The sequence below is a fragment of the Bos javanicus genome, chromosome 19, assembly GCF_032452875.1.
Source record: "Bos javanicus breed banteng chromosome 19, ARS-OSU_banteng_1.0, whole genome shotgun sequence".
Lineage (NCBI taxonomy): Eukaryota > Metazoa > Chordata > Mammalia > Artiodactyla > Bovidae > Bos > Bos javanicus.
Genome location: NC_083886.1, coordinates 43,326,454 through 43,350,032, shown reverse-complemented (window position 1 = coordinate 43,350,032; position 23,579 = coordinate 43,326,454). Strand labels below are relative to the sequence as shown.

General features: G+C 53.0%; 2 protein-coding genes across 2 annotated transcripts; one reads left to right on the top strand and one right to left on the bottom strand.

The window, feature by feature from the left end:
- Positions 1–780: 780 nt before the first annotated feature.
- Positions 781–9,783, top strand: HAP1 (huntingtin associated protein 1). The gene is given in 15 exon segments (XM_061389881.1): positions 781–792; positions 881–1,059; positions 1,348–1,847; positions 2,973–3,036; positions 3,038–3,050; positions 3,370–3,558; positions 3,677–3,883; positions 4,255–4,335; positions 4,414–4,480; positions 5,762–5,892; positions 6,270–6,344; positions 6,627–6,782; positions 6,916–7,007; positions 7,302–7,340; positions 8,077–9,783. Coding segments are annotated over 15 exon segments (2,241 nt in total). The 3' UTR covers positions 8,513–9,783.
- A 4,009-nt stretch (positions 9,784–13,792) lies between these two features.
- On the bottom strand, positions 13,793–23,334 carry GAST (gastrin). Its single transcript, XM_061391790.1, has 3 exons — positions 20,106–23,334; positions 18,168–18,383; positions 13,793–18,024 (listed from the first exon to the last, which is right to left on the bottom strand). Exons 2-3 carry the CDS (start codon positions 18,376–18,378, stop codon positions 17,921–17,923), a joined length of 315 nt encoding a protein of 104 aa, XP_061247774.1. The 5' UTR covers positions 18,379–18,383; positions 20,106–23,334; the 3' UTR covers positions 13,793–17,920.
- Positions 23,335–23,579: the final 245 nt, after the last annotated feature.

The following is a 23,579-nucleotide window of genomic DNA, read 5'->3' as shown; positions in this document are numbered from 1 at the left end:
CAGGGGGAGCGGGAGGGATGGAATGGGACTCTCTGATCCTCCTTTCTGGGTTGCGTCTCTTGTTCCAGGCTGTGTCATAGACACCTGGCTCATGCTGTCAACACTAGGAGGCTCTGTCCCAGGCCCAGGCCTTGGGCACAGTCTCTGTCCTGGGCTCTGGCTTTGAGTGGTGGCTGTAGGAAAAGGGCTCCTTGAATAATCCTTAGCTTGGATAGGGGTGTGACTGAGAGGGGTGGGTTAGATTAGAGATGGATTCATATGGATGGGGGTGGGGTGGATGGGAGCATAGGATTACAATTTAGAACAGAGAATGAGGAGAGAATCAGGCATCAACAGAAGGAGGGCTGAAAAGGAGGCGGCACATGAGGAGGGAAATTAACCAGGATTTGGTGACTTGACAGTATTGAAGAGAAGGAAATTGGGGCACCAAGAATGATCCCGAGGCTTTAAAAGAATCAGTGATGTAGCCATCTTTTTTGGTCTGTAGGTTCCTTCAGTCCAATGGCACAGAAATGGCCTCTGAACTCCTCTGTTGCTCCACAGTTCATTCAGGGTTTACAGAGACCCCCACAGGGACCCGTCCTGCGCTGCGCTCTGAGGGACACGCTCCCTGTGCTGAGCGCAGGTCTTGTTTTGGAGACAGACACAGCGTGACCACTGCGGCCATCGCATAAAGGATGCTCCGGGGCCGAGGAGGACCGGGTCGGAGGAGTTTTTATGCCGAGACACCTAAGTGGGGTCTCCCGGAAGAATGGGTGTTTGCCAGAGTGGGCGAAGTCAATGAGGGCGGAGGTAAGGCACGAGGAGAGGCTATAAGACGACTTAAGAAATAAGAAAGAAGGTTGTCGAGCGGCTGGTGCACCGGGTGTGTTAGCGCCAGGATCAGAGTGTGACGCGCCAGACCTGGCAGCGCGTGGAGACCGTACTGGAGTTTGGATTTATCCCCCAATCAACGGGGCAAAGACTCAACTCACAGATTAGCTCCCGGGAAGGCAGCCGAAAAGCCTCGGCTGGAGCGGAACTAGGGGCTGTCCCCCGGTTAAAGACCTCCAAGTCCGGGTACCCGAATGCCCGGCAAACTGCAGCTTTGGGTAAAACCATTCTCCGGAGTCGGAGAGGGGAGAAAAGCCCAGTACTCGGAGCCGAAGTCCGCGGAAACAGCGGCAACATCCACTCTCCTCTTCTCCTCGCTCTTCTCTTACTTTTTGTGCTCTGGCCCGCCCCCATAAACTTGTCCCGCCGCGCATCCCCTCGCCCCGGGCACCACCATTTGCTCCTCGGCCGCCCCCTCCCGCGCGTGGTACGGCCCCGCGGGCGCACATCCAGACACAGGTTGTAAAGCCCCAGCTGCGCGAGTCAACAGGGACTCAACTTGCGCCCTAAAGTGTCGGGGCCGGGTTCTGCCGGGCACCGGCTGGGACCTGGGGATCCCGCGGCAGTAGCCATAACTCCTCTATCCGCAACCAATCCGGCTCTGGAGCCCTCTGCCGTGCCTGAACCCGCCTCTGCGCAAGCACCCGCGGCCGGACAGAGAGCAGGATCCGGTTCCACAGCCGTCTCGGGACCCTCAGCCGGGGCTCGCCGGGCCTCCGTGGCTGGATCGGAGGCTGGAACCCAGCGCGCATCCGCATTCTCGGCGGTCCAGGGGAATGCCCAGTCCGTACCCAACAACTGGGATGCGTCGCGGACTCGCTTCATATTCCAAGGGCCGCCCTTTGGTCCCCAAGCCACTGGCTTGGGGACTGGAAAGGTGACGAGCATCTTGAAGACACCGGCTGCCTACATCGGCCAGCGGCCTGGGGTGTCCGGCCCCGAGCGCGCCGCCTTTATTCGGGAGCTGGAGGAAGGTAAACTTGGTCCCCGGGCCCCCGGAGGAGGACCAGTCGGACTAGGGTAGCAGCAGGGAGGAGGAGGCCCCGTCGGATCCAGGCGCCCGCTGGCACTCAGTCCCACCCCTCCGCCCACCCTAGCGAAGTCACGGTCTGCGGCGCCTCTCGGGGCTCGTCTTCCCCGTATCCTTCCCCGCTTCTCTCGTTCCCAGACTTCCGTCGGTGGGTCGGGCCCCGGGGCCCCCTCTTCGCGCCTGTTGCTGCGGCAGACCTGCGCACTCTCAGTGCCCCCTCGCAAGGCTACCACAGTGCCAGGGGAGGGGCGGGGGGCTTCGGGTAGGCACTGCCGAGTGCCCTCGGAGCTTGCGCTGGTCCGTGGCATCAGCGACCGGGAGGTGGGTAGACAGAGGGGGAGGTTTTGCCAACGCCGGGATCAAGATCCGGCTTCCCCCCACAAAACAATCTTGGGGGTGGGCGGAGCCTCAGACAGAATCTGCCTCTCCTCCTCGCTCCGGAGAAGTCTCCTCCTCCTCGCCTTGCGCAACAGGCATGAGTGACTGCGTCTGTTTTTGTGACCCGTGAGGCTCCAGTGAGCTGGCCAGGGCTGCCCCCTGGGTAAGGGATGTTGAGTCAGTCGGTGCTGAACTTCCGCTGGCCACCTCCAATCTCCTAGGTTCCAGGGACTGTAGGACTGTGATCACAGTACCTCACTTAGTATCTTTCCCCCAAGGGGGAAAAATTGAGTCTAGTTGGCCCTGGGAGCAGGGAAGGGAGTGCTGACTACGCGGGGTATGGAGAGGATATTGGCGGCAGAAAGGGAATTCCATCTTCATCCTGTTTGCTGACCCTTGATGTTGAGGGCAGAGCACAGTAAGGTGCGTGCGTGCTCAGTCGCTTCAGTCGTGTCCGACTCTTTGCGACCCTATGGACTGTAGCCTGCCAGGCTCCTCTGCCCATGGGATTCTCCAGGCATGAATACTGCAGTGGGATGCCTTTCCCTTCTCCAGGGGATCTTCCCAGGTCCCTTGCGTTGTAGGCGGATTCTTTACCGCTGAGCCACCAGGGAAGCCCCGAATGCTACGGTGCCGCCGGGTATTATATGCTCCCTTTTTTCCTGACTCGGCTGCCCACTTTTTCTTGCAGTGCTGTGTCCTGACCTACGTCCGCCCGTCAAGAAGATCACCCAAGAAGAGGTCAAAATGATGTTGTTTGCTGGAGGAGGTGGGTGTTGCCCGCCCTACCTGGGCCAGCCCCAGTCTCAGCCAGGCTCCAGTTTTCACTATGTCTGTATGGGTAGGCGTCTTCCTGCCTGGCTGTCTCTCTAGGGGCCAAGCTGGAGGTCCCTCTTGTGGAAGACAGGTAGATGTGGAATGTTCAGGCTAGAGAGCTCTTAGCACCATCCGGTCTGATCTCTTTTTCCATAGGGGGAATCTGGGTCAGGTCCCACAGTGGGTTCATGGTAAGCTCTTGTCTGGTTCCTTGGAGAACTAGGGGATGGAGGGGATTTCCCCGAGTGGCCTTGCTTCTCTTTGACCCCTAGCTTCTCCCACGTGTCTGGGAGACCCCAGCAGCCAGGAACCCTGTTCCCCAATGGATGGGGGTCCTTCTGTAGAGAGAGCGGGACCTGAACACGGCAGCCTGCATTGGCCAGTCCCTGGTGAAACAAAACAGTGTTCTGTTGGGGGAGAACAGCAAGCTGGAAGCCATGCTGGATTCAGCCAAGGAGGAGGTACCTGGGTGGGGAGGAGCAGGGAGGGGTGAATCTCAGGCCTGCTGCCAACCCACTGTGCCAGGGTCTGTGCCTGCCTCTGCCTGCACCTGACCCTGGGCTCCTCTTCCCCTGCCAGATTTTACATCTCAGACAGCAGGTGAACCTGCGGGATGACCTCCTTCAGCTGTACTCAGACTCTGATGAGGAGAAGGATGAAGATGAAGAAGAGGAAGAGGAGGAAGAGGAAGAGGAGGAAGAGGAGGAGGGGGACGAAGAAGAAGAGCAGAGGCCTGAGCATCCCTGTGAAGCCTCAGAGCTGTGAGTGTCCTGCCCTTTTTTTTTTGTTTCAGTTTTCCCCATGCCTCATGGCTTTCAGGATCTCAGTTCCCGGACCAGAGATTGAGCCTAGGCCACAGCAGTGAAAACGCCGCATCCTAACTGCTGGACCGCCAGCGAATTCCCCATGAGTGTCCGGCCTTTGCACCAGGGCGGTCCCTTCTCTGAGCTTCAGTTTCCTTGTTTGGAAACAGGAACGCCATGTATCTGCCAGTGGGGTAGCTGGGGCTAATTGAGGCCACCACATCAGCCTGGGATTGGTGGGGGTAGGGGTAGGGGGTAGGGAAGCCCTGGGTGGGCTGGGACCTGGGTTCTCCAAGCCCTTGTACCCTGACTTCCGTCCCTCCCTCTGCTAGGACTCCTGTGACTGAGTCGGAGTCGCACCACTGCCCGCAGCTGGAGGCCCTGCAGGAGCAGCTGCGGCTACTGGAGGAGGAGAATGAGCAGCTTTGGGAGGAGGTGAGGATGGGGGGAGAGGGCGTGCTCCTGGGCAGAGGGTGTAGACTCCCCGGCCCCTTCCTTTCTCCCTCCCTCCAGGTCTCTCAACTTGACGACCTTGAGGAGGAGGAACAGATATTCATCCTGGATTGTGTGGAGCAGTTTTGTACGTGAACTTGTAACTTGGGGTAGGGGCTTGTCCCAAGGCGCAGAGGGAAGAACCCAGGACTTCAAGTCACAGCTCTGACACTTCCTAGCTGTGTGAGCTTGGACAAGTTCGTTGACCTCTCTGAACCTTCATCTTTAGAATGGGGCTTAGTCTTCTTGGCCCTGCTGACCTCTCCAGGGGTTACAGTTGAGAAAGTGCTTTGTGCAAACAGTTAAGAGCTATACAGGCACTCTGGGGCTCCCTTAAGCCTACCTCCTCTTGTTATTTGGGGAGGGCGAGGGAGGGGGCCATGAGCTGCCAGAGACCAGGCCCTCCATCCCCCCAGGCACTCTATTAGGCAGGGGCTGTGCCTGGACCATGTGGTTATGACGATGAGTGAGACATAGTGTTTGTCCCCAAGGAGTTCAGGCCTAGCTGGGGAGACAGAGACTTGAGGTGGCAACAGCTGAACAACAGCTGGAGTGAGGTGCAGTTGCCCTCACCCCAAATCTGGCCTTCCTTCCCTCAGGTTCCCTGAATGACCCCCTGGTCCCAGGCCCCTGGAGTAGGAGTCCTCATATTCTGTTGCTTCTGCCTCGTAGGAAAGGCTCAAGTCTCCTTCCTCTTCCCCATCCCAGCTACCTCTAGCGCTGGCCACCTGTTACATGGTCTCTCTGCCTCCATCCCTGCTCTTCCAGGCCCTTCTGCACACAGCCCAAAGGAGTTTTCTAAAGCCAGACTATTGGTCCTCTGCCTAAACCGCCCAAGTAACTCCCTATTGGCCAAAGGATAAACCCTACCCTCCCTACCCCAGCCCTAGTCATCTGGACGCTGCCCGCTGCTCCAGCACTCTCTCCTGGTGTCCAGTGGTTCCCTCTGGGCCCCTCCACACTCTGCCTGGGCCCTGTTGCCACTTCTGCCTGGTGAGACCTCCTTGCCCTGTGGAGGTCCTAGCTTCATAGATCTTGCCAGGCTGGACTGGGTGCGGTGGCTGGGACCCTGGATGCACTCTTTACACTCGCTGCACCTTAGTTCATAATCTGCACTGTTGTGATTTGTTTTTCCCTCAGTCTCCACACTCGCCTTGAGCTCAGTGTGGGCTGGGGCCGGTCTTGCTGACTGCTTGCCCAGCACCCTGCTCTGTGTCAGTCAGTAAACATTTATTGAAAAGAAGACCCGAGTGAGGGATGTTAAGCCCTGTGGAACCTTGGGTACCTGGAGGGGTGCAGGCAGACAGGGGCATCTGGGAGACTGAGGGCCCTGGGGAGCCAGCGCTGACCTTGCCCCACTCCTCCCCAGCTGAGGCCAGCCAGCAGATGGCCGAGCTGTCAGAGGTGCTGGCGCTCAGGATGGAGAACTATGAACAGCAGCAGAGGGAGGTCGCCCAGCTGCAGGGCCAGGTCACGAAGCTACAGCGGTGCTGCCGATCGGTGAGTCGGGACATATGCGGGGCTTCCTCCTCCTGTCACAGCCCCCTGGAATCCATGCCCCCTTCTCTCTGCCCCCACCCCAGGAGACTCAGCTCAGAGGCCTCTCTCTTGTGTCAGAGTCAGAGTTGGAGGAGACATCAGGGAGCCTCTCATCCTGTCCCCTTGTCTCAAGTCGGGGGCTGAGCCTAAAGAGAGACAGAGGGTGTTCCCAGGAAACAGGCCACGTGACTCCACCTTCTTTGGCCTTTTCCCATGTGACTTCTGTTTTAAAGAGCTGCTGACACTCACTGACGTGTCTGGGGAGACTTGCCGGCAGCAGGGGCTGCAGGGGTGTGGGGAGACCTGGGTGGGGGTTCACTGGCCTTGGGTCCTTCCAGTATGGGGCTGAGACTGAGAAGTTGCAGAAGCAGCTGGCTTCGGAGAAAGAAATCCAGGTGAAGCTCCAGGATGAGGTGAGGCTTCCCCTGAGCTCCCAGGACCCTTGGGTGGCTGCCTGAGTCTAACCAGCTCCTTGAACAGGGGCTGACGCTGTCCTTTCCACATACTCAGGCTCTGGCACAGGGCCTGGCAGGTAGCAGTTCAGTTGGGGCCTGAATGGAGTAGAGTCCAGGGGTCACACTGTGTCATTATATGGGTCTAGAGTCTGGGCCCGTTGCCTCTTTGCCCAGGCTTCCCGGCCCCTTTGGGAGAGAGTGGGCAAGGGGTCCAGGCTGGGTGTGCCTGGGTCCCATCAGAGCCTGTGGGCGGGTTCCCAGCTGCAGGACCTGCAGGAGAAGTACTCAGAGTGTGGGGACATGCTGATGGAAGCCCAGGAGAAGGTGAAGACCCTCCGCCAGCAGGCCCCGGCATCTGCTGGCTCTGTCACCCACTACACATACACTGTACCTTTGGTGAGGCCCCCGGCTCCTGCCTGTTACCTCTGTGCGCCCTGTGTCTATCTGCAGTCCCTTCCTGGGTCTGGAGGTGTGTGTGTGGGGTCTTCTGCTGAGACCTTCTGGTAATGTCCCCCATCTCTGTCCATAGGAGGCACTTCCTGATTTCCAGGAGACCCTGACTGAGGAGCTCAGAATGTCTATAAGGAGAATTATCTCAGACCCTGTGTTTTTTATGGAAAGGTACGCACTGGGCCCCAGTCCCTTGGCTGCCCCACACTCACTCTTGCCTACCTGGTCAGCAGCAGCCTTTCTGGTAATGGGAGGGGTTTGCTCGATCAATCTTCTCCCCTGCCGTGGTGTCTTTCCTCCTGCCTCATCGGTCCCTGGCCCTTCCACTCAACACCAGTCTTCTGTGTCCACGTTCTGGGTCTGTCACTTCTCCCTGGGATTTTTCTGCACCGTGGGTCCCCAGGGATTTCACACTTTCAGCTTCTCATTGCCTTGGGACACCAAAGGCCCTTTTCTCTTTTGAAGGAATTATGAAGTGACTCCAGAGGAGACATCAGACCTGGGGTAAGCCGACCAGGGTCTCCCTCTTCACTTGCTCTCACTTTTAAGCATCCAGACAACCCCCTGCCACTGGCTTTGTGACCTGCAGCCCCGGAGAAGTTCTGGCTCTCGGGCTGACTGGGCTGAGATGTACTGGGAGGGATACTCTCTAACCCTTTGCCTTCAAATTTTGCCCCATGGGTGGCCCTCTGATTAGAGGCCTCTCCAAGCAGGTACTGAAGCCTTTGCTTCTCCCAACCAGTGCCTAAGAGGCAAATGGGTGCTGGCCTAGGAGCCAGGAATGCTGGGACTAAGTCCCAGCTTGAGCCCTTTACTGGCTGTGTGTCCTTGGACAAGTCACTTGACCTGTCTGAGCCTTACTAAAATGGATTTGTTCCTATGGCAACTAGACCTGGGATGGGTTATGAAAGTTGAATAATGAAGGAGTGGGGCAGAGGAGATGTTATTGCTAGTCTGTTCTATGAAGCAGAGTGAAGTTACTGGGGGAAGGTGGGGCTTGTGCAGTGTTGGTGACCGTTCTTCTTTTTGCCAGGGCCATGGGCTGGGTGTTTGAGGCCTTGAGGCTTGTACCCAGCTGCCTTCTCCCCTGGCTGGGACAGAACTTGGGAGTAATCATCAGGGTCTGTGTAGAGCCTGGGGTTGAGTGGGAGCCCTGGTGGCTGGAGCCCCGGGCTGCAGATGAAGGGGGAGGCTCTGGCTTAGAGCGGGTAGGAAAAGACTTTCCTGTCTGCCTGCCCAGATAGGAGCTTCGCTACAGAGAGGAGCGAGCACAGGAGCAGGGGCTCGAGGCTGGGGAGGGGCTGATGCTGACCGAGGATTTTGTGCCTGTGGAAGAGTTGGTGCCTGAGGAGCAGCTGGGGGTCATAGAAGAGGCAGTGCCAGCTGAGGAGAGGGTAACAGAAGAGGAGGAACTGGTGTCTGAGGAAGCTGAGGCCTGGGAGGACCTAGAGCCGGAGGTGGATGAAGCGACTCAGATGAACGTGGTGACCTCAGCCCTGGAGGCCAGCGGCTTGGGCCCCTTGCGCCTGGACATAAAGTATGTCCTCCAGCAGCTGGCCAACTGGCAGGATGCCCGTTTCAGGCAGCAGCTGAGGCAGAAGATGCTCCAGAAAGGTGAGTGTTCCCGTGGGGGCCTCCCTCTGGCCAGCCTGACAAGCTGCAGATCATCAAGCTGATGAAAGGTGAGGGTAGGTGAGCCCTTCAAAGGCTCACTTACCCCAGCCCAGGCCCACCTAGCATGCTGATTTGCATGGACTTTGCATATTATTTACATAGACCCCTCAGATCTCCAGCAGTGGGAACTGTGGCCCTGATGCTTATTTTCATGGTATTTGCATAGGATTCTAGTTCTCCACCCTCTGGTCCTGGGGGCTGGGCTGGGAGTCAGGGCTTGGGCTGCAGCCTCCCGCTGTGCCTCAGCTTCCTGTCTCTGCCTGTCCCCTTCCCCTGTTCTCCACCCTACCTCCCGATTCCCAAGGCCCCCCAACCCTGCAGCAGTGGCAGCAGCAGGCCAAAACAAACATGGGGGCTGGGATTCTGGAACCCGGGGTGCCAAACCAGGACTTATGGAGGCTGGAGGAGGAAATGGCCAACCATACTCTGAAAGCCTGGGAGGAAGGGGGCCCTTCTTGGACCCCCCAGGCAATTGGGATTAAGGCCTCTGCCAGCAAGGGCCACAGTTGGAATGATCCCCTGGCTGAGTCTAAAGGTGCCCTAGGGTCTCCTACAAGGTGGGTCCAGTAAGGGTCTCCTCTCCCCAGCTGGAAGCCCCAGAGGTTGGTGTGGCATCTACTGAGCACAGGCCATGTCCTGGGCCGTGAGAACCCTGCCTTGAGGAGCTCATGGAAATAATCAAAGATGATTTAGTGACTAAATTACCTTCTTTAATCCTCACACCCCTGTAGGTAGTATTATCCCCATTTGGTGAGAAACTGAGGTTCAGAGAGCAGAGTGATTTGTTCGAGGTCACTGAAGCTCTTTTCTTCACTGCTATGCCATAATGCCTCCCCTTACCCATCCCTCCTCTCTAACCTGGTCTCTGTGCCTTCTTGGCCTGCTGGGTCTGCTGTGAAGTTTATAACCTGTTGGCAGCCTCATCATTCTATCTGGACTGCCCTGACTCGGATGGCCCTTTGCTCACTGCTGGGTGGCCTTATCAGGGTTGGCCCGTACAGTTGTGCAGGTTGTACACTGAATGGTGACCACTATGGCTGGGCAGTGGACAGCCTGCATAACTATCAACGGCTTCTGTCTCTTTCTGATGTAGCTGAGCAGGTCCAGCCCCTGCGTGCTGCCCAGGCCAAGCCTGTGGTCCTCAGGCCTCCAGTTCACATCCACTCCCTTCTCTTCCAGGCTTTGCTGTTCCCCAGTAGCCTGCAGAGGCCCCACAGACTGCCTGAGGCCCTTCCTTCTGCTGCCTGGCCAAGCCCCACTCTCCCCAGACGCCCCTTCCCATGCTCCAAAGCAGGACCCCTGATCTGTCACTAGCTCACCCCAGACAAGCCTGGACTGGAACTTGAGGGCCCAAGCCTCAAGCCTCTTCTGGGAGAGGCTGAAGGAACCCTGGCCCTTGTTCTGCAGCTGGTGCAAAAGCTGTGGCTGCTGGACCTGGGGCACGTGGTGGCTCTGGGGGTGAAGAAGCCCAGGGGGAGGCCCCACCAGCTACCAGACCCAGCTGGATCTCCTGTTCTTGGCTCTTTCTTCCCAGTTCCCACTCTTTGTAACCGGAAGTGTCTGTCTGTGTGGGTGAGGACTCCCTCTGCCTGGTGGGGGCCTCCCCACCCCATCTCCTCTCCTCCCACCTGTGACCTGTGAGTATCCAGGCCCCCTCCCAAGGCCCTGTCACCCACCCACATCTTCTCCTCAGTGCTCCTTGTTTCCTTGTTCTAGGTTTTTTCCCTCTCCCCCTCTTTACTTTTAGTCAGTGGAGTCAGGGCCCAGGACCCCACTGCTGTCTGCCCTGATTCCCACAGTGCTTCTCCCGCTCCTGTTGCTTGTCAGTCTGTATGTGTACTGGTACAGGAAATAAAGGACCTGTGTGCTGCCTGGCCCAGCCTCTGCCGTCTTTCTCAGGGAGTGCACATGCGTGTGTGTGCATGTGCATGCGTGTGTGTGGATGTGCATGCATGTGCGTGTGTGTGTGCATGTGTGCATGCACTTTGGTGGGGCAAAGCTGTGGAGAGAGGATGGGCTCTAGTGTTGAATGATGTGCTGGGGGCTTTGATTAAATACATAATTATAGCCACAAATCCTCTGGCGTGGGTGATATGATAAATGATCGTCAGGTGATGAGGCTGACGTCCAGGCAGGTAAAGTTACCCTCCCAAGGGTCAAACAGGGCCTTTGCTGGTGGCTCAGTGGTAAAGAATCTGCCTGCCAGGGTGGGAGACACAGGTTTGATCCCTGATCTGGGAAAATCTCACATGCTGAGGGGCAGCTAAGCCTGTGCACCACAGCTGTTGAGCCTGTGCTCTAGAGCCTGGGAGCTGTAACGACTGAAGCCCATGTGCTCTAGAGCCCATGCTCTGCAATCGGAGAAACCTGTGCACCATAAGCAGAGAGTAGCCCCTGATCGCCACAACTGGAGAGAAGCCTGCGTAGCAGCGAGGACTCAGCACAGCCAAAGATAAATAAAAATTAAAAAGAGTTCAACTGCTGCTTGTAGAACTTTGAATGCAAGCCCTTGGGTCATCAGAGCCCGAGTTAGACGCCCTCCTTCCCTGATGCCTTCTGCTCCTGGGATCCTGCCCTGGTGCCCAGCTGCGAAGGCTGAAGCAAGGAGAGTCACCTCTGTCTTAGGTAGAGGTCCCCCAGAACGGCATGTGAAAACGAGTCGTTTCTTCCGTTAAAGAAGGCTGTTAGGCTGATTCTTGCCAGGGCAGGATTCTTAAACTTGGACTGATTCTTGCCAAGGCAGGACTCTCAAACATGGAAGCAGAGAGAGGCAGAAAACAAGGTGAAGTCAGAGTCCCAGAAATTTGGTAACGAGTCTGGCTTGAAATGTTCAATTTCCAGTTTAGAGTTTATCATTTCAGAAAGCAACAGCTCAGTTCTCAGAAAGGTTTAATCATGTTCTCATTTTTGGTGAAGGTGTTTCCAGAGCATTGATAATAAGGATTTTAATCATGAAGAAAAAAAACAAGTTGTTTATTTAGAAGATGATCCCAGGAAGCCCTCTTGGGGCAGAGTAGGAAATTGAGAACAGAAGGGAGCTAACGATCGTACTTACTTGGTGGTCCAGGGATTAAGACTCCGAACTTGCACTGCAGGGGGCATGGGTTCGAGCCCTGTTTTGGGAACCAAAATCACACTGGCTGTGCAGCGCTGCCAAAAAAATGGAGGCTCAGTCATACTGGGGAACCTGGAGGAAGAGCAGCCTGTTGCAGCCTTGAGTGTCATCTGTGGACCAGCATCATGAACATCTCCTGGAAGTTAATCAGAAATGCAGAATCTCGGGTCCCACCCCACGCCTATATTGTCAGAATCTGCATGTTGACGAGGTCCCCAGGTAATGCACATGCATATTAAAGTTGGAAACACGGATCTAGAACCCATTTCAGTTATCCCATCCTAGGGGCATGGAAACTATGGCAGGCATCCGCCAAGACTCAGTCATCATTGGCTGAGGGCTGCTCCTGGGGGCATTAACTCGCTGGTGCTCTGGTCTCTCAGCACATGTGCTGGGGAAAAGCCCTCTGGCAAAGACTAGCTGTGTTTGTCATGGACCATGGTCAGCGTGTGCTAGAATGGCAAGTGCTGAGGGTGCGGGTGCGTCACTGACAGGGTCTGCTACAGTCCAGATCTTGTGCCTCTCAGATGCGCTCAAGCCCCATGTGGAGTTCACTCTGGCCTGGCAATGCTTGTTTAAGATGGTGGCTGATCACAGTATCTTATAAAGAAGAATTACATCTGGAAGATGAGTGGTATAAGCTGTGGTCCCCAGTGCTGCAATTGATCCCGAATCCCTAAATGATATTTCTCATCTCCTTCCTCTACCACCCTTCTCCTTTGGCCGGCACTTCAGCTGGTCCAGGTTGCTTTCCTGGTTGAAGTAATCTACATCTTCATTCCTGAGAGGTCTGAACACTAGGTCATTGGCCCTGGTCAGGCTATTGTTGGAGCAACTGCATGTTTATGGTTCTCACCAGGCAGGAAGCCCCAAGACACAGCTCAGTGAATCCCCCTGAGAGCCAGACCCTAAATACTCCTTCCTGCATCCAGCCTCCAGTGTACATCCCCAAGTTAGTGCCTTAATGGCACCTTTAATTCCAACCTTTTGGAAGTTCCTTAAAAAGCTAAAAATAGAGTTGCCATATGATTCAGCAATCCCACTCCTGGGCATGTATCAAGAGAAAACTCTAATTTGGAAAGATACATGCTGTGTTCATAGCTGCACTATTTACAACAGCCAAGACAGGGAAGCAACCTAAATGTCCATCAACTAATGAAAGAATAAAGAATATGTGATACGCATATACAATAGACTAGTACTCAGCCATCAAAAGGAATGAAACAATGCCATTTGCAACAACGTGGACGAGTCCTAGAGATTATTAAGTGAAAGAAGTCAGAAAGAGAAAATCAAATACCACGTGATATCACTTCATGTGGAATCTAAAATATGGCACAAGTGAACCTATCTACAAGATAGAAACAGACTCACAGACACAGAAAACAGACTCATGGGGGATTCCCAGTGGTCAGGACTCAGCGCTCTCAGTGCCATGTCCCAGGTTTGATCCCTGATCACAAGCCCCACAAGGCAAAGTAGTATCTCTGCTTTTCAATATGCTATCTAGGTTGGTCATAACTTTCCTTCAAAGTGAGGCCCAAATAAATAAATCCCCTACCTCATTAAAAAAAAAAAAAACACAAACAACTTACAGTTATCAAAGGGGAAAAGGGTTGGGATAAATTAGGAGTTTGGGCCTAGCAGATACACACTGTCTGTGTGTGCGTGTGTGTGCTCAGTGATGTCCAACTCTTTGCAACCCCATGGCCCATGCCTGCCAGGCTCTTCTGCCCATGGAATTTCCTAGGCAAGAATACTGGGGTGTGTTGTCATTTCCCTTATTCTAGGAGATCTTCCCGACCCAGGGATGGAACCCATGTCTCTTGTGTCTCCTGCATTGGCAGGTGGCTTCTTTACCAGTGTGCCATCTACTATATAAAACATATATAAACAACAAGGGCCTGGACAGCACAGGGAAGTATATTCAATCAGTTCAGTTCAGTTCAGTCACTCAGTCGTGTCTGACTCTTTGCGATCTCATGAATTGCAGCATGCCAGGCCTCCCTGTCCATCACCAACTCCCGGAGTTCACCCAAACTCATGTGCATTGAGTCGGTGATGCCATCCATCCATCTCATCCTCTGTCGTCACCTTCTCCTCCTGCCCCCAATCCCTCCCAGCATCAGGGTCTTTTTCCAATGAGTCAACTCTTCACATGAGGTGGCCAAAGTATTGGAGTCTCAGCCTCAGCATCAGTCCTTCCAATGAACATCCAGGATTGGTCTCCTTTAGGATGGACTGGTTGGATCTCCTTGCAGTCCAAGGGACTTGCAAGAGTCTTCTCCAGCACCACAGTTCAAAAGCATCAGTTCTATGGCACTCAGCTTTCTTCACAGTCCAACTCTCTCATCCATACATGACCACTGAAAAACCATAGCCTTGACTAGACGGACCTTTGTTGGCAAAGTAGTATCTCTGCTTTTCAATATGCTATCTAGGTTGGTCATAACTTTCCTTCAAAGGAGTAAGCATCTTTTAATTTCATGGCTGCAGTCACCATCTGCAGTGATTTTGGAGCCCCCAAAAATAAAGTCTGACACTGTTTCCACTGTTTCCCCATCTATTTCCTATGAAGTAATGGGACCAGATGCCATGATCTTAGTTTTTTGAATGTTGAGCTTGAAGCCAACTTTTTCACTCTCCTCTTTCACCTTCATCAAGAGGCTTTTTAGTTCCTCTTCACTTTCTGCTGTAAGGGTGGTGTCATCTGCATATCTGAGGTTATTGATATTTCTCCCGGCAATCTTGATTCCAGCTTGTGCTTCTTCCAGCCCAGCGTTTCTCATGATGTACTCTGCATATAAGTTAAACTGAAACTGAATTTGCTCAGTCGTGTCCGACTCTTTGTGACCCCATGGACTGTAGCCCACCAGGCTCCTCCATCCATGGAATTTTCTAGGCAAGAGTACTGGAGTGGGTTGCCATTTCCTTCTCCAGGGGATCTTCCTGACCCGGGGATCGAACCCTGGTCTCCCGCATTGCAGGCAGACGCTTTACCATCTGGGCCACCAGGGAATCCCGCATATAAGTTAAATGTCTTGTAATAAACCACAATGGAAAAGGATATGTGTACATGTGTATAATTGAATAATTTTGCTGTACACTAGAAGTGAACACAACAGTATCAATAAACAATACTTCAATTAAATAAAAAAGTAAAAGAATCTTGAAATCCAGGTTTCCAGGAATTCTCTGGGCTGGAAGAAGTACCTCTATCTTGTCAAACGGGAGCAGCTTACCTTTACCTGGAGAGTGCAAAGGCTTCCTTGAGGCTGATGCCTCCTATGATGATGCTTCTTGAGTTTTGCATCTGCCTCCCTTAAGGGCTTCTAAATCAAAAGCAACGTCAGGTCCTAGAATGTGGACAAGTACTGCCCCACATAACAGAAGAAAGGGATTGTTCACCCCCAAATGCTGCAGAAGCTGAATAAACTGAATAGTATGTAGCAGCAGGAACCAGGACAACATACATGGAGTGGATTGTTGAGGTTGGTAGAACTAGGAGGATGAACTCCAGAATGGTAGAATGATTGGCTAGGGGAGTGTGAAAATGTTAGTTGCTCAATCGTGTCTGACTCTTTGTGACCCTGTGGACTGTAGCCTGCCAGGTTCCTCTGTCCATGGGATTTCCCAGGCAAGAATACTGGAGTAGGTTGCCATTTTCTTCTCCAGGGGACCTTCCCAACCCAGGGATCATAACCCCAGTCTCCTGAATTACAGGCAGATTCTTTACCATCTGAGCCACCAGGGGAAAGTTTATTTTACTTTATTTTGGCTGTGCCATGTGGCTTGTGGGATCTTAGTGCCCCCACCAGGGATCAGACCTGGACCACAGCAGTGAACGCACCATGTCTTGACCACTGGATCACCAGGGGATTCCCAGGGGAGAGTTTATCGATATAAGCATCAAGGGTGCTCTCTTATGACTCAGGATTTAATTTCCTGGCAAAGACACTTGAAGCCTAATGCCTTACTGGGAATGACTCCGTGAAGCTCAGACAAAACAACAGTCTAAAGCAATTGAGCTGAAGACTCCTGAATTGCCTCAGCAGAGTACTGAGGAAGGAGTCAAAAGGCTCAGAGAGGCAGGCTCACTAGAATGGAGTTGTGATGTAAGATGAGAAAACCCACAGATGATTGTGGACGTTTCAGGAGTTATGAGCACACCACTTAACACAGCAATGGAGTCTGACTGCTGCGGGACCCAATCTCAGAATCCCATCACAAGGGTTTGCTTCCTACAACTCCCCTAGTACCCACTGTCTTGGGATGAGTCCCCCCGGATGCAGACTGGGAGATAAGGATTTGAGAGCAAGTATTTATTTGAGTGGTCATCTCAAGAAACACCAGGAGCAGCCTGAGGATATGAGACAGGGAAGGGAAGGGAGCCAAGAAAGGACACTGCTGATCAGGTTACTGTTACAGGTAACTGGGGCTGAGTCCTGCTGAGGATCTCTGCAAGACAGAGTAGCATACATTTCAGAATTAACCACCCCAGAGGTGAGGGAGCTGGGGCATTTCTTTTTAAAGATTTTTTTTTTTTTGATGTGGACCATTTTTAAAGTCTTTATTGAATTTGTTACAATATTGCCTCTGTTTTGGTTTCTTGGCCACAAGGCATGTGGGATCCTAGCTCCCCTACCAGGGACTGAGCCTGTAACCTTACACAGGAAGGTGAAGTCTTAACCACTGGACTGTCAGTGAAGTCCCAGAGGTGGGGTATTTATCCTCCAACTTTCGATCTGTCATTGACTGAGAGATGCTTTCAGAGGCACTAACTCCCCAGAATTTCCAGGCTGCTTTACATTGCCAAAACCCTCAGGTGGAGAGTAGCAAGTGCCTATGGCAGGATGCTGTGACAGGCATAAGAGCAGTAATCGAATATGGGTGAAATGCCAAGTGTGTGTGCCAGCACTTGCCTATCCATGTGATAAATATTTATGGGGTACCTCCTGTTCTGGCACTGGGATACAGCAGGGAAGAAGGACATATGGTACCCACTCTTACAGAGTTTCCCTTCTAACTGAGGAGGCAGACAATAAACTGGAAACAAAACAACTACAGATTGTGAAATGCGCTCCGCAGACAATACTACGCTATGATGAGCGACTACTGGAGGCTGCGTGTGAAGGGTGAGGAGCAGAAAGGGCAAGCCTCTCGGGCAAAGGCCTTTCAACCAAGACCCAGGAGAAAGAGAGGAGCCAGGCATGTTCATGCCCAGGGAAAAGCATTCCAGGCACAGGGAACAACGAGAACAAAGGTTCGGAGCAGGAGAGAGCATGGTGTGTTTGAGTGGCAGAAAGGAAGAGGCGGGAGGAAGGCAATTTGGCATCCATGAGGGGGATGAAGACCGCAGGGCTAGATCTGAATGCTTTGCCAAGGAGCCTAGGTTTCTTTTTTTGGCTGGACCACTCAGCATACAGGATCTTAGTCCCCCAACCCAGGACTGAATTTGTGTCCCCTGCACCAAGGCAATGGCACCCCACTCCAGCACTCTTGCCTGGAAAATCCCATGGAAGGAGGAGCCTGGTGGGCCGAAGTCCATGGGGTCGCTAAGAGTCGGACACGACTCAGCGACTTCACTTTCACTTTTCACTTTCATGCATTGGAGAAGGAAATGGCAACCCACTCCAGGGTTCTTGCCTGGAGAATCCCAGGGACGGGGGAGCCTGGTGGGCTGCCGTCTATGGGGTCGCACAGAGTCGGACACGACTGAAGTGACTTAGCAGCAGCAGCAGCAGCAGCAGTGGAAGCACAGAGTCTTAACCACAGGACTGCCGGGGAAGTCCCATCGAGCCTAGGTTGTATTCTAATTGCAATGGGAAGCGCTGGAGGGTTGACTGGAGTGGCGTGATTTGATTTCTCTTTTAGAAAAGCTCACTCTGGTTGTGACACTGCTGTCTATTCTCCCAAACACAATATAGAGTGTTTTTTTTTGTTGTTTGTTTTTGGGCTGCATGGCCTGTGGGATCATAGTTCCACAACCGGGGATTGAACCCACATCTCCCTTGCACTGGAAGTGCGGAGTCTTAACCACTGGACCACCAGGGAAGTCCCCACACTATAGAGTCTTGTTCCATGTTAGGCTCTGGGGACACGGAGGAGACGTAGCCATGGTCTCTGCCCCTGGAGTAGTACTCAACCCTCCTTCCCAGCTCAGCCCTGCCCCAACCTGCATCCCCGGCCCTGTGACACTTGACACAACTTGATCCATTGGAAGCTAGTTTATTTTGATGTGTGTTTCATGGGGCTGGGCTGGGCTGGGAGGTGACTGGGCTCCCAAGCTTGGTTCTCAGGGATGTTGGTCCCCTTCCTCAGCACTGCGGCGGCCGAAGTCCATCCATCCATATGCTGCTTCCTCTTCCTCCACCCATGGCCCCTGCTTCTTGGACAGGTCTGAGGGTCAGAGGTGGGAGAGGAGGTGATGATGGGGGAAAGGACATCAAGGCTCTGGAGACCGTGGCCAGGGCCAGCCTGGGGGCACCTTGGCCAAACCAGGCAGGGAAAGGCAAGCAGGGACGGTTGTCAGCAGCTCCTACCTGCGACCATGTGTGGCGGATCCTGAAGCCCCAGCTGCCTCCGGGGGTGCGAGGCTGGGCCCAGCCGGTTCATCCTGAGCGGCTCCTGGCCCCTATTGGCCCCTGGAGCGATGGGCGCGTCTTGCAGGTGGGAGTGGGGCTTCCAAGAAGCTTCGCAGAAGGCGGCCAGAGCCAGCACCAAGATCAGCACATGTGCACACAGTCGCTGCATCTTGTCTGCAAAGGAGAGAGGGACTGAGCTTAAAGGTGGGGTTGTCCAGGCACCCAGAGGCAGGATGGACCCTCCTCCCTGCTGACAGGTCGGCAATTCTGCATGGGCTTGTGGACTGTTCCTCCTGGTCCTACCATCTCCCCATCTGATCCTCCAATCTCAAGCTTTGCCTTTTTTAAAGGCAAGGAATTTATAACTCAGAGCAAGGCTTTCCAAACTGTTTTGTAGAATTTGAGGCCATGTGAGTGGCTCTATAATGTTTAAGTCTTGCGATTTAAGTGAACTTTTAAATAGTAATATGGAGGGGATGCACGCAGCATCTCTTTGAAGCCCACAGCAACTTCACTGCATAGTGGGGGTCACACTGTGGTAGGGAAGTTTCTCCTGCCGTTTTCACTTAACTAAGGACTATCCTCTGATTCTTTTCAGGTGACGCTAGTGGTAAAGATCTCGCCTGCCAATGCAGGAGACATAAGAGACACGGGTTTGATCCCTGGGTCAGGAAGATCCCCTGGAAGAGGGCACAGCTACCCACGCCAGTATTTTTGCCTGGAGAACCCCCATGGTCAGAGGAGCCTGGTGGGCTACAGTCCATGGGGTCGCAAAAAGTTGGACATGACCAAAGTGACTTAGCATGCACGTCTCCTCTGATTACAATCTACCAGTTGAAAAAAAAAGACCCTGAAACCGTCACCATTTGTAGCTCTGTATCAAGGTGAGCCAAGTTTGGGAAAACCAGAATACAAAAATAAAATGGATGCTCAAACAAATCTAAAATTCTATTCTGAGGATTCAACAGTTTCATGTTCTTTCAGCCTCATTGTTCTGATTGGCTTTATTGAAAGCAAATGATACAAATATTGCCTTCAAAGAACACATTTGTATACATGAAATAGTTCTTTCATCTGTTTTCTCTGTTAAATTTCCTTTGGGAGAGAAAGGGTTCTTCTGCTAAAGAAACAAAGTTGAAAAATCCATGCTCTAGAGCACTGCTGTCCAATATGGCAGCCTCCAGGCACACGTGGCTCTTTACATTTAAATTAATGCAACATTAAAAATTCCTTGGGACTCCCCTGGTGGTCCAGTGGCTATAACTGAGTTCACAATGCACTGGGCCCAAGTTTGATCCCTGGTCAGGGAACTAGATCTCACATCCTGAGACTAAAAGTTCGCATGCCTCAACTAAGACCTGGGGCAGTCAAATAAATAAATGAAAATAAATATTAAAAAAATTCCTCCCTCACACATTAGCCATATTGCTAGTGCACATGTGGCTGGCCAGTACTGTACCTCACAGTGAGGCTATGGAACATTACCACCGTCATGGAAAGTTCCATGAGGCAGTGCTGGTCTATCAAAGAGCTTGAGATGAGTTCCACTTCCAATCCTGTCCAATTTGTATGACTTTGGGCAAGTCACATCTCCTTCTGGGCCTCAGTTTTCTTACCTGAGAGATGGAAGGATAGCCTTCCTCCTAACCCCTCAGGGCTGGAGTGAGCATGGAGTCAGAGAGTCAGGGCAGGGCCCTGGCTGAGGGAGTAGGGCAGCTCAAAGGCAAGGGTTGGGATGCCAGGGTGGATCCTAGAGCTGAGACCTAACCCAGCTCTTGGCTAAAGGAAGGGTCCCAGCCCTGGAGACACTGAGACGTGAGCCTGGTAACTTGATGAGGGCAGGGGTCCCATCAACCCTCGTCCCAGCCTCTCCCCACCCTTCCTGGGTGCTCTCACCTGTGGAGCTGGGAGGTGGGTGACGCTGCTGTTGGCCTGGAGCCTCACTCCTCTGCTCTGCTGGGTGTTCCAGCCCTGACTTATAAACCCTCAAGGCCCCTCCCAAACTCTCCTCCCCAAGGAGGGGAGGCTCCCCACTGCAGAGCAATTAGGGTGGGCACAGGTACCTTACCCCGCCCCACCCTGTCCTCAATCGTCATCCGGATGTGGGGGAAGAGAAGGGGAGCTGACCTTCACGGTGAGGGGAAGGAGCAGGATGGGGGCAAGTTTTTCAGTTGGACATGAGGGCAGGTGGGAGACAGACACCCTGGGGTCAGGGGTAGAGTCCCCTGCCGTGTCCTTAGGGTCAGACACCTGCTGATCATCGCTTGGACCACATCCCATTTGGATGAACCAAATGACCTTAGATTCAGAGAAAGCGTGTTTCACGACAGGCTGATGTTTGAAGAACAGGGAGTGTGTGAGTGTGGAGTGAGGTATTGATCCCCTGTCCCCTCTGTCAGGCTCTGCAAACAGATGTGTCACAGTTATCAGGAGCAATGGGCCGTGGGCTGATGGCTCCCTCTCTCTGCCTGGTGGCTGCATCCTGGTTGCCTCTGAAGCCCCTTCACCTGATTTACCTGGAAAATCCTGAGTGTCCCCCCTCCCATGCCCTTGATGCTCTCTGCACTGAGCTGGATTTAGCTTGGGGCTCCCCATCATCTCTCAAGTCTGCCCCTCCTCCCCTACTCCTTCCTACCCCCACCCTGCCCCCAGCCAGTTCCCTGAGGCTCGTACACTTCCAGGCTCCCTCCCTCATTTTGTTTTCAAAGTGAGATATTAATCTGCACCTTTCAATATAAAAATACATCTTAAAATGGTTAACAAACAGACTAAAGCGTTTGCCAGAAAACCAGAAAATCGAATGGTATGTTTAGTTGACTTATTTGATAAACTGCTGCATTGACCTGGTTTGGATGGATGTAACTAGCTCTAGGCTGTGTTCGATTTTTCCACAATTGAGACTAGAGATTTTGCTTTTGTTCATGCGTCAACAGGCCCCCTCCCTGTATGGGGGAGTTTTGATGTCCCTTGGGTCCTGTATGAGGGGCTATGGTACCCATGCTCACAGCCAGCCTTGCTGAGAATGAATAGGTGATGAGAGAAGAAGGCTGTGAGGTGTCCATGGCAACCAGTACCTAAATGTTCTGATAAATAACCAGTCTCATCCGGAGCAGGACTCAGTGACTCAGCAGATGGATTGCATGAAAATGACAAAAATGGGGCAGACTGTTGATAATTAATTGAATCACAGAATCTCAGAGATGGAAGGGACTTTGAGGGGGCTTGGGAGAAAAGGTGGGGTGGGGAGCAGCTCTGCTCACATCCTAGGGGAATAGAGATGTTCGAATTGCTATGGTAACGGGAAATTATAAGCTTTCATCAGAGCCCTGGTTGTACAGGAACTGAGACTTGATTTCTGCTGAGGAGGGGGTTATGCTCCCTTGGCTGTTCTGTAGGCTGGTTGCTGGAGGGGTGGCCACTGCACAGGATAGAAGCCAGTACTCTCATTCAAAGGGCTTCCTTTGTGGCTCAGTTGGTAAAGAATCCCCCCTCAATGCGGGAGACCTGGGTTCGATCCCTGGGTTGGGAAGATCTTCTGGAGAAGGGAAAGGCTACCCACTCCAGTATTCTGGCCTGGAGGGGTAGCCACTGCACAGAATAAAAGCCAGTACTCTCATTCAACAGGTGATGGTGGAGGGCTACTGCTAGCGGGCATTCATGGGCATGCGGAGGTCGGGGTGGGGGCGGGGGGGGGGTGTCTCGCAATCACAGAAACTGCATGTTCTCACAAGGGGAGTTTGTCCTATGGCAAAGGGAAGGGTTTCCTGGCACTGCCCTCTTCCAGCTTTGTGCAGATGGCTCCCTAACTCTGAGCTGTTTTCTCCCCCTGGAAATGAAGGAAATAATTTAGAGAGGAGTCTTGAGGAAGATATACCTAAAGCACAAGGCATAGAACAATGTGGGCATCTAATCTGTTTGCATCTTCTCCCCTTAGACTCTCTGGCCTCAGGTAGCCTCATCTGTGAAGTGGTTATCACTCATTCTTATCTCACACAGTGAAGGTTGAATGAGATAAGATCTTGCATACACAGGGTAGCTTCTTCCCTTCCAAGGACTGAAGAACGTCATTCCTAAAAAGCACTGTCTTTGAATCCAGGGTTTTCCCTCCTGCTTGCCATGGCTCAGAGGGACGCCTGCCCTGAGTTGCTATTGAAAGAGGAGGCAGGGAGGGAGGCTGTGGAGGCTGGGCCTCTCAGAGGCCGGCACCAACTGGTGTGCAGAGGGCTTCGGAATTTGTGAGGCCAGGTGTGGAATCCTGGTTCTGTAACACCAGAAAATCCAATTTCTGGGTCTACCAAGTTGAAGAGCAGGTCCCAGAACCTGGGGCCCAGCCCCCTCCCCTGTCCTCACTGTAACAACCGTGCAGAGTGCAGGCACTAAATCTTCTGCGAGAATGAATGTAGTTGCTCTTCTCCATAATCCTTGGACATAAGTGTGAGCATGTCTCCATTCTACAGATGAAGAAACTGAGGCTCAGACAAGCAAAGCAATCCCTGTCCTGAGTTTACACGACTGATCAAGGAAACCTGGGCCTGAAACTCAGGTCTCTATCTTCCTAGTTTTGGGATCTTTCTCCTCCCAGTGGGGATGTGGTGGGTAGAATAATTGTTTCCCAAAGAGGCCCACAACCCCAATCTCTGGGACCTGAGAAGATGTGGCAAAAGAGACATTGCACATGTGATTAAGATTACTGACTTTAAAATAGGAAGTTCATCCTGGATGATTGGAGAGAGCCCCATTTAATCAGATGAGCCCTTAAAAGCGGAAAGCATTCCTCGGCTGGAAGTGATGTGGCTGAAGGATGAAGCAAAAAAGTTGAAGAGTGTGAAGGACCAGCCCTTGCTGGTTGGACGATGGAGGGAGGATGAGACGAGGATGCAGGTGGCCTTAAGGACCTAAGTGGTCCCCGCTGACCTCTAGCAAGGAACAGGGACCTCAGCCCCCACAGCTGCAAAGACTTGAACTCGGCCAACAACTCAGATGAACTTGAACTCGGATTTATTCCTGGCCCCTCCAGAAAGGAAAGAGGCCCTGGTGACACCTTGTTTTGGCCCAGTGGGCCACGCTGTACCTGGACTCCTGATCTGCAGAACTGTGGGGGATCGAATTTGTGTTGTTTCAAGCTTCTGAGTTGTTTCATGGCAACACTAGACAGTGAGTCCGAGGGGTTCCAGCCTTTTGAAGGTTTCTGTCAGTGAGAACAGGCTCTGCGTGAGTTCGTGGGTGATTTTCCCAACACAATTAAGAGAGAGATATTCCTCAAAGCTTTTGGCTGTTCTAGTCCATTTTCCTTTCAGTTACTGAGTGTGTGCTGAAAACCAGGGTCTGGATGAGGCCCGGGGAATAAGAGGTGAGTATCACTGACCTTCT

What these genes read in the sequence shown, in the direction of transcription:
- GAST (XM_061391790.1), bottom strand. Translation starts at nt 18,378, where the DNA reads ATGCAGCGACTGTGTGCACATGTGCTGATCTTGGTGCTGGCTCTGGCC. An exon ending in TCCGCCACACATGGTCGCAG is followed by an intron (nt 18,025 to 18,167) that starts GTAGGAGCTGCT and finishes TCTGACCCTCAG; the next exon opens with ACCTGTCCAAGAAGCAGGGG.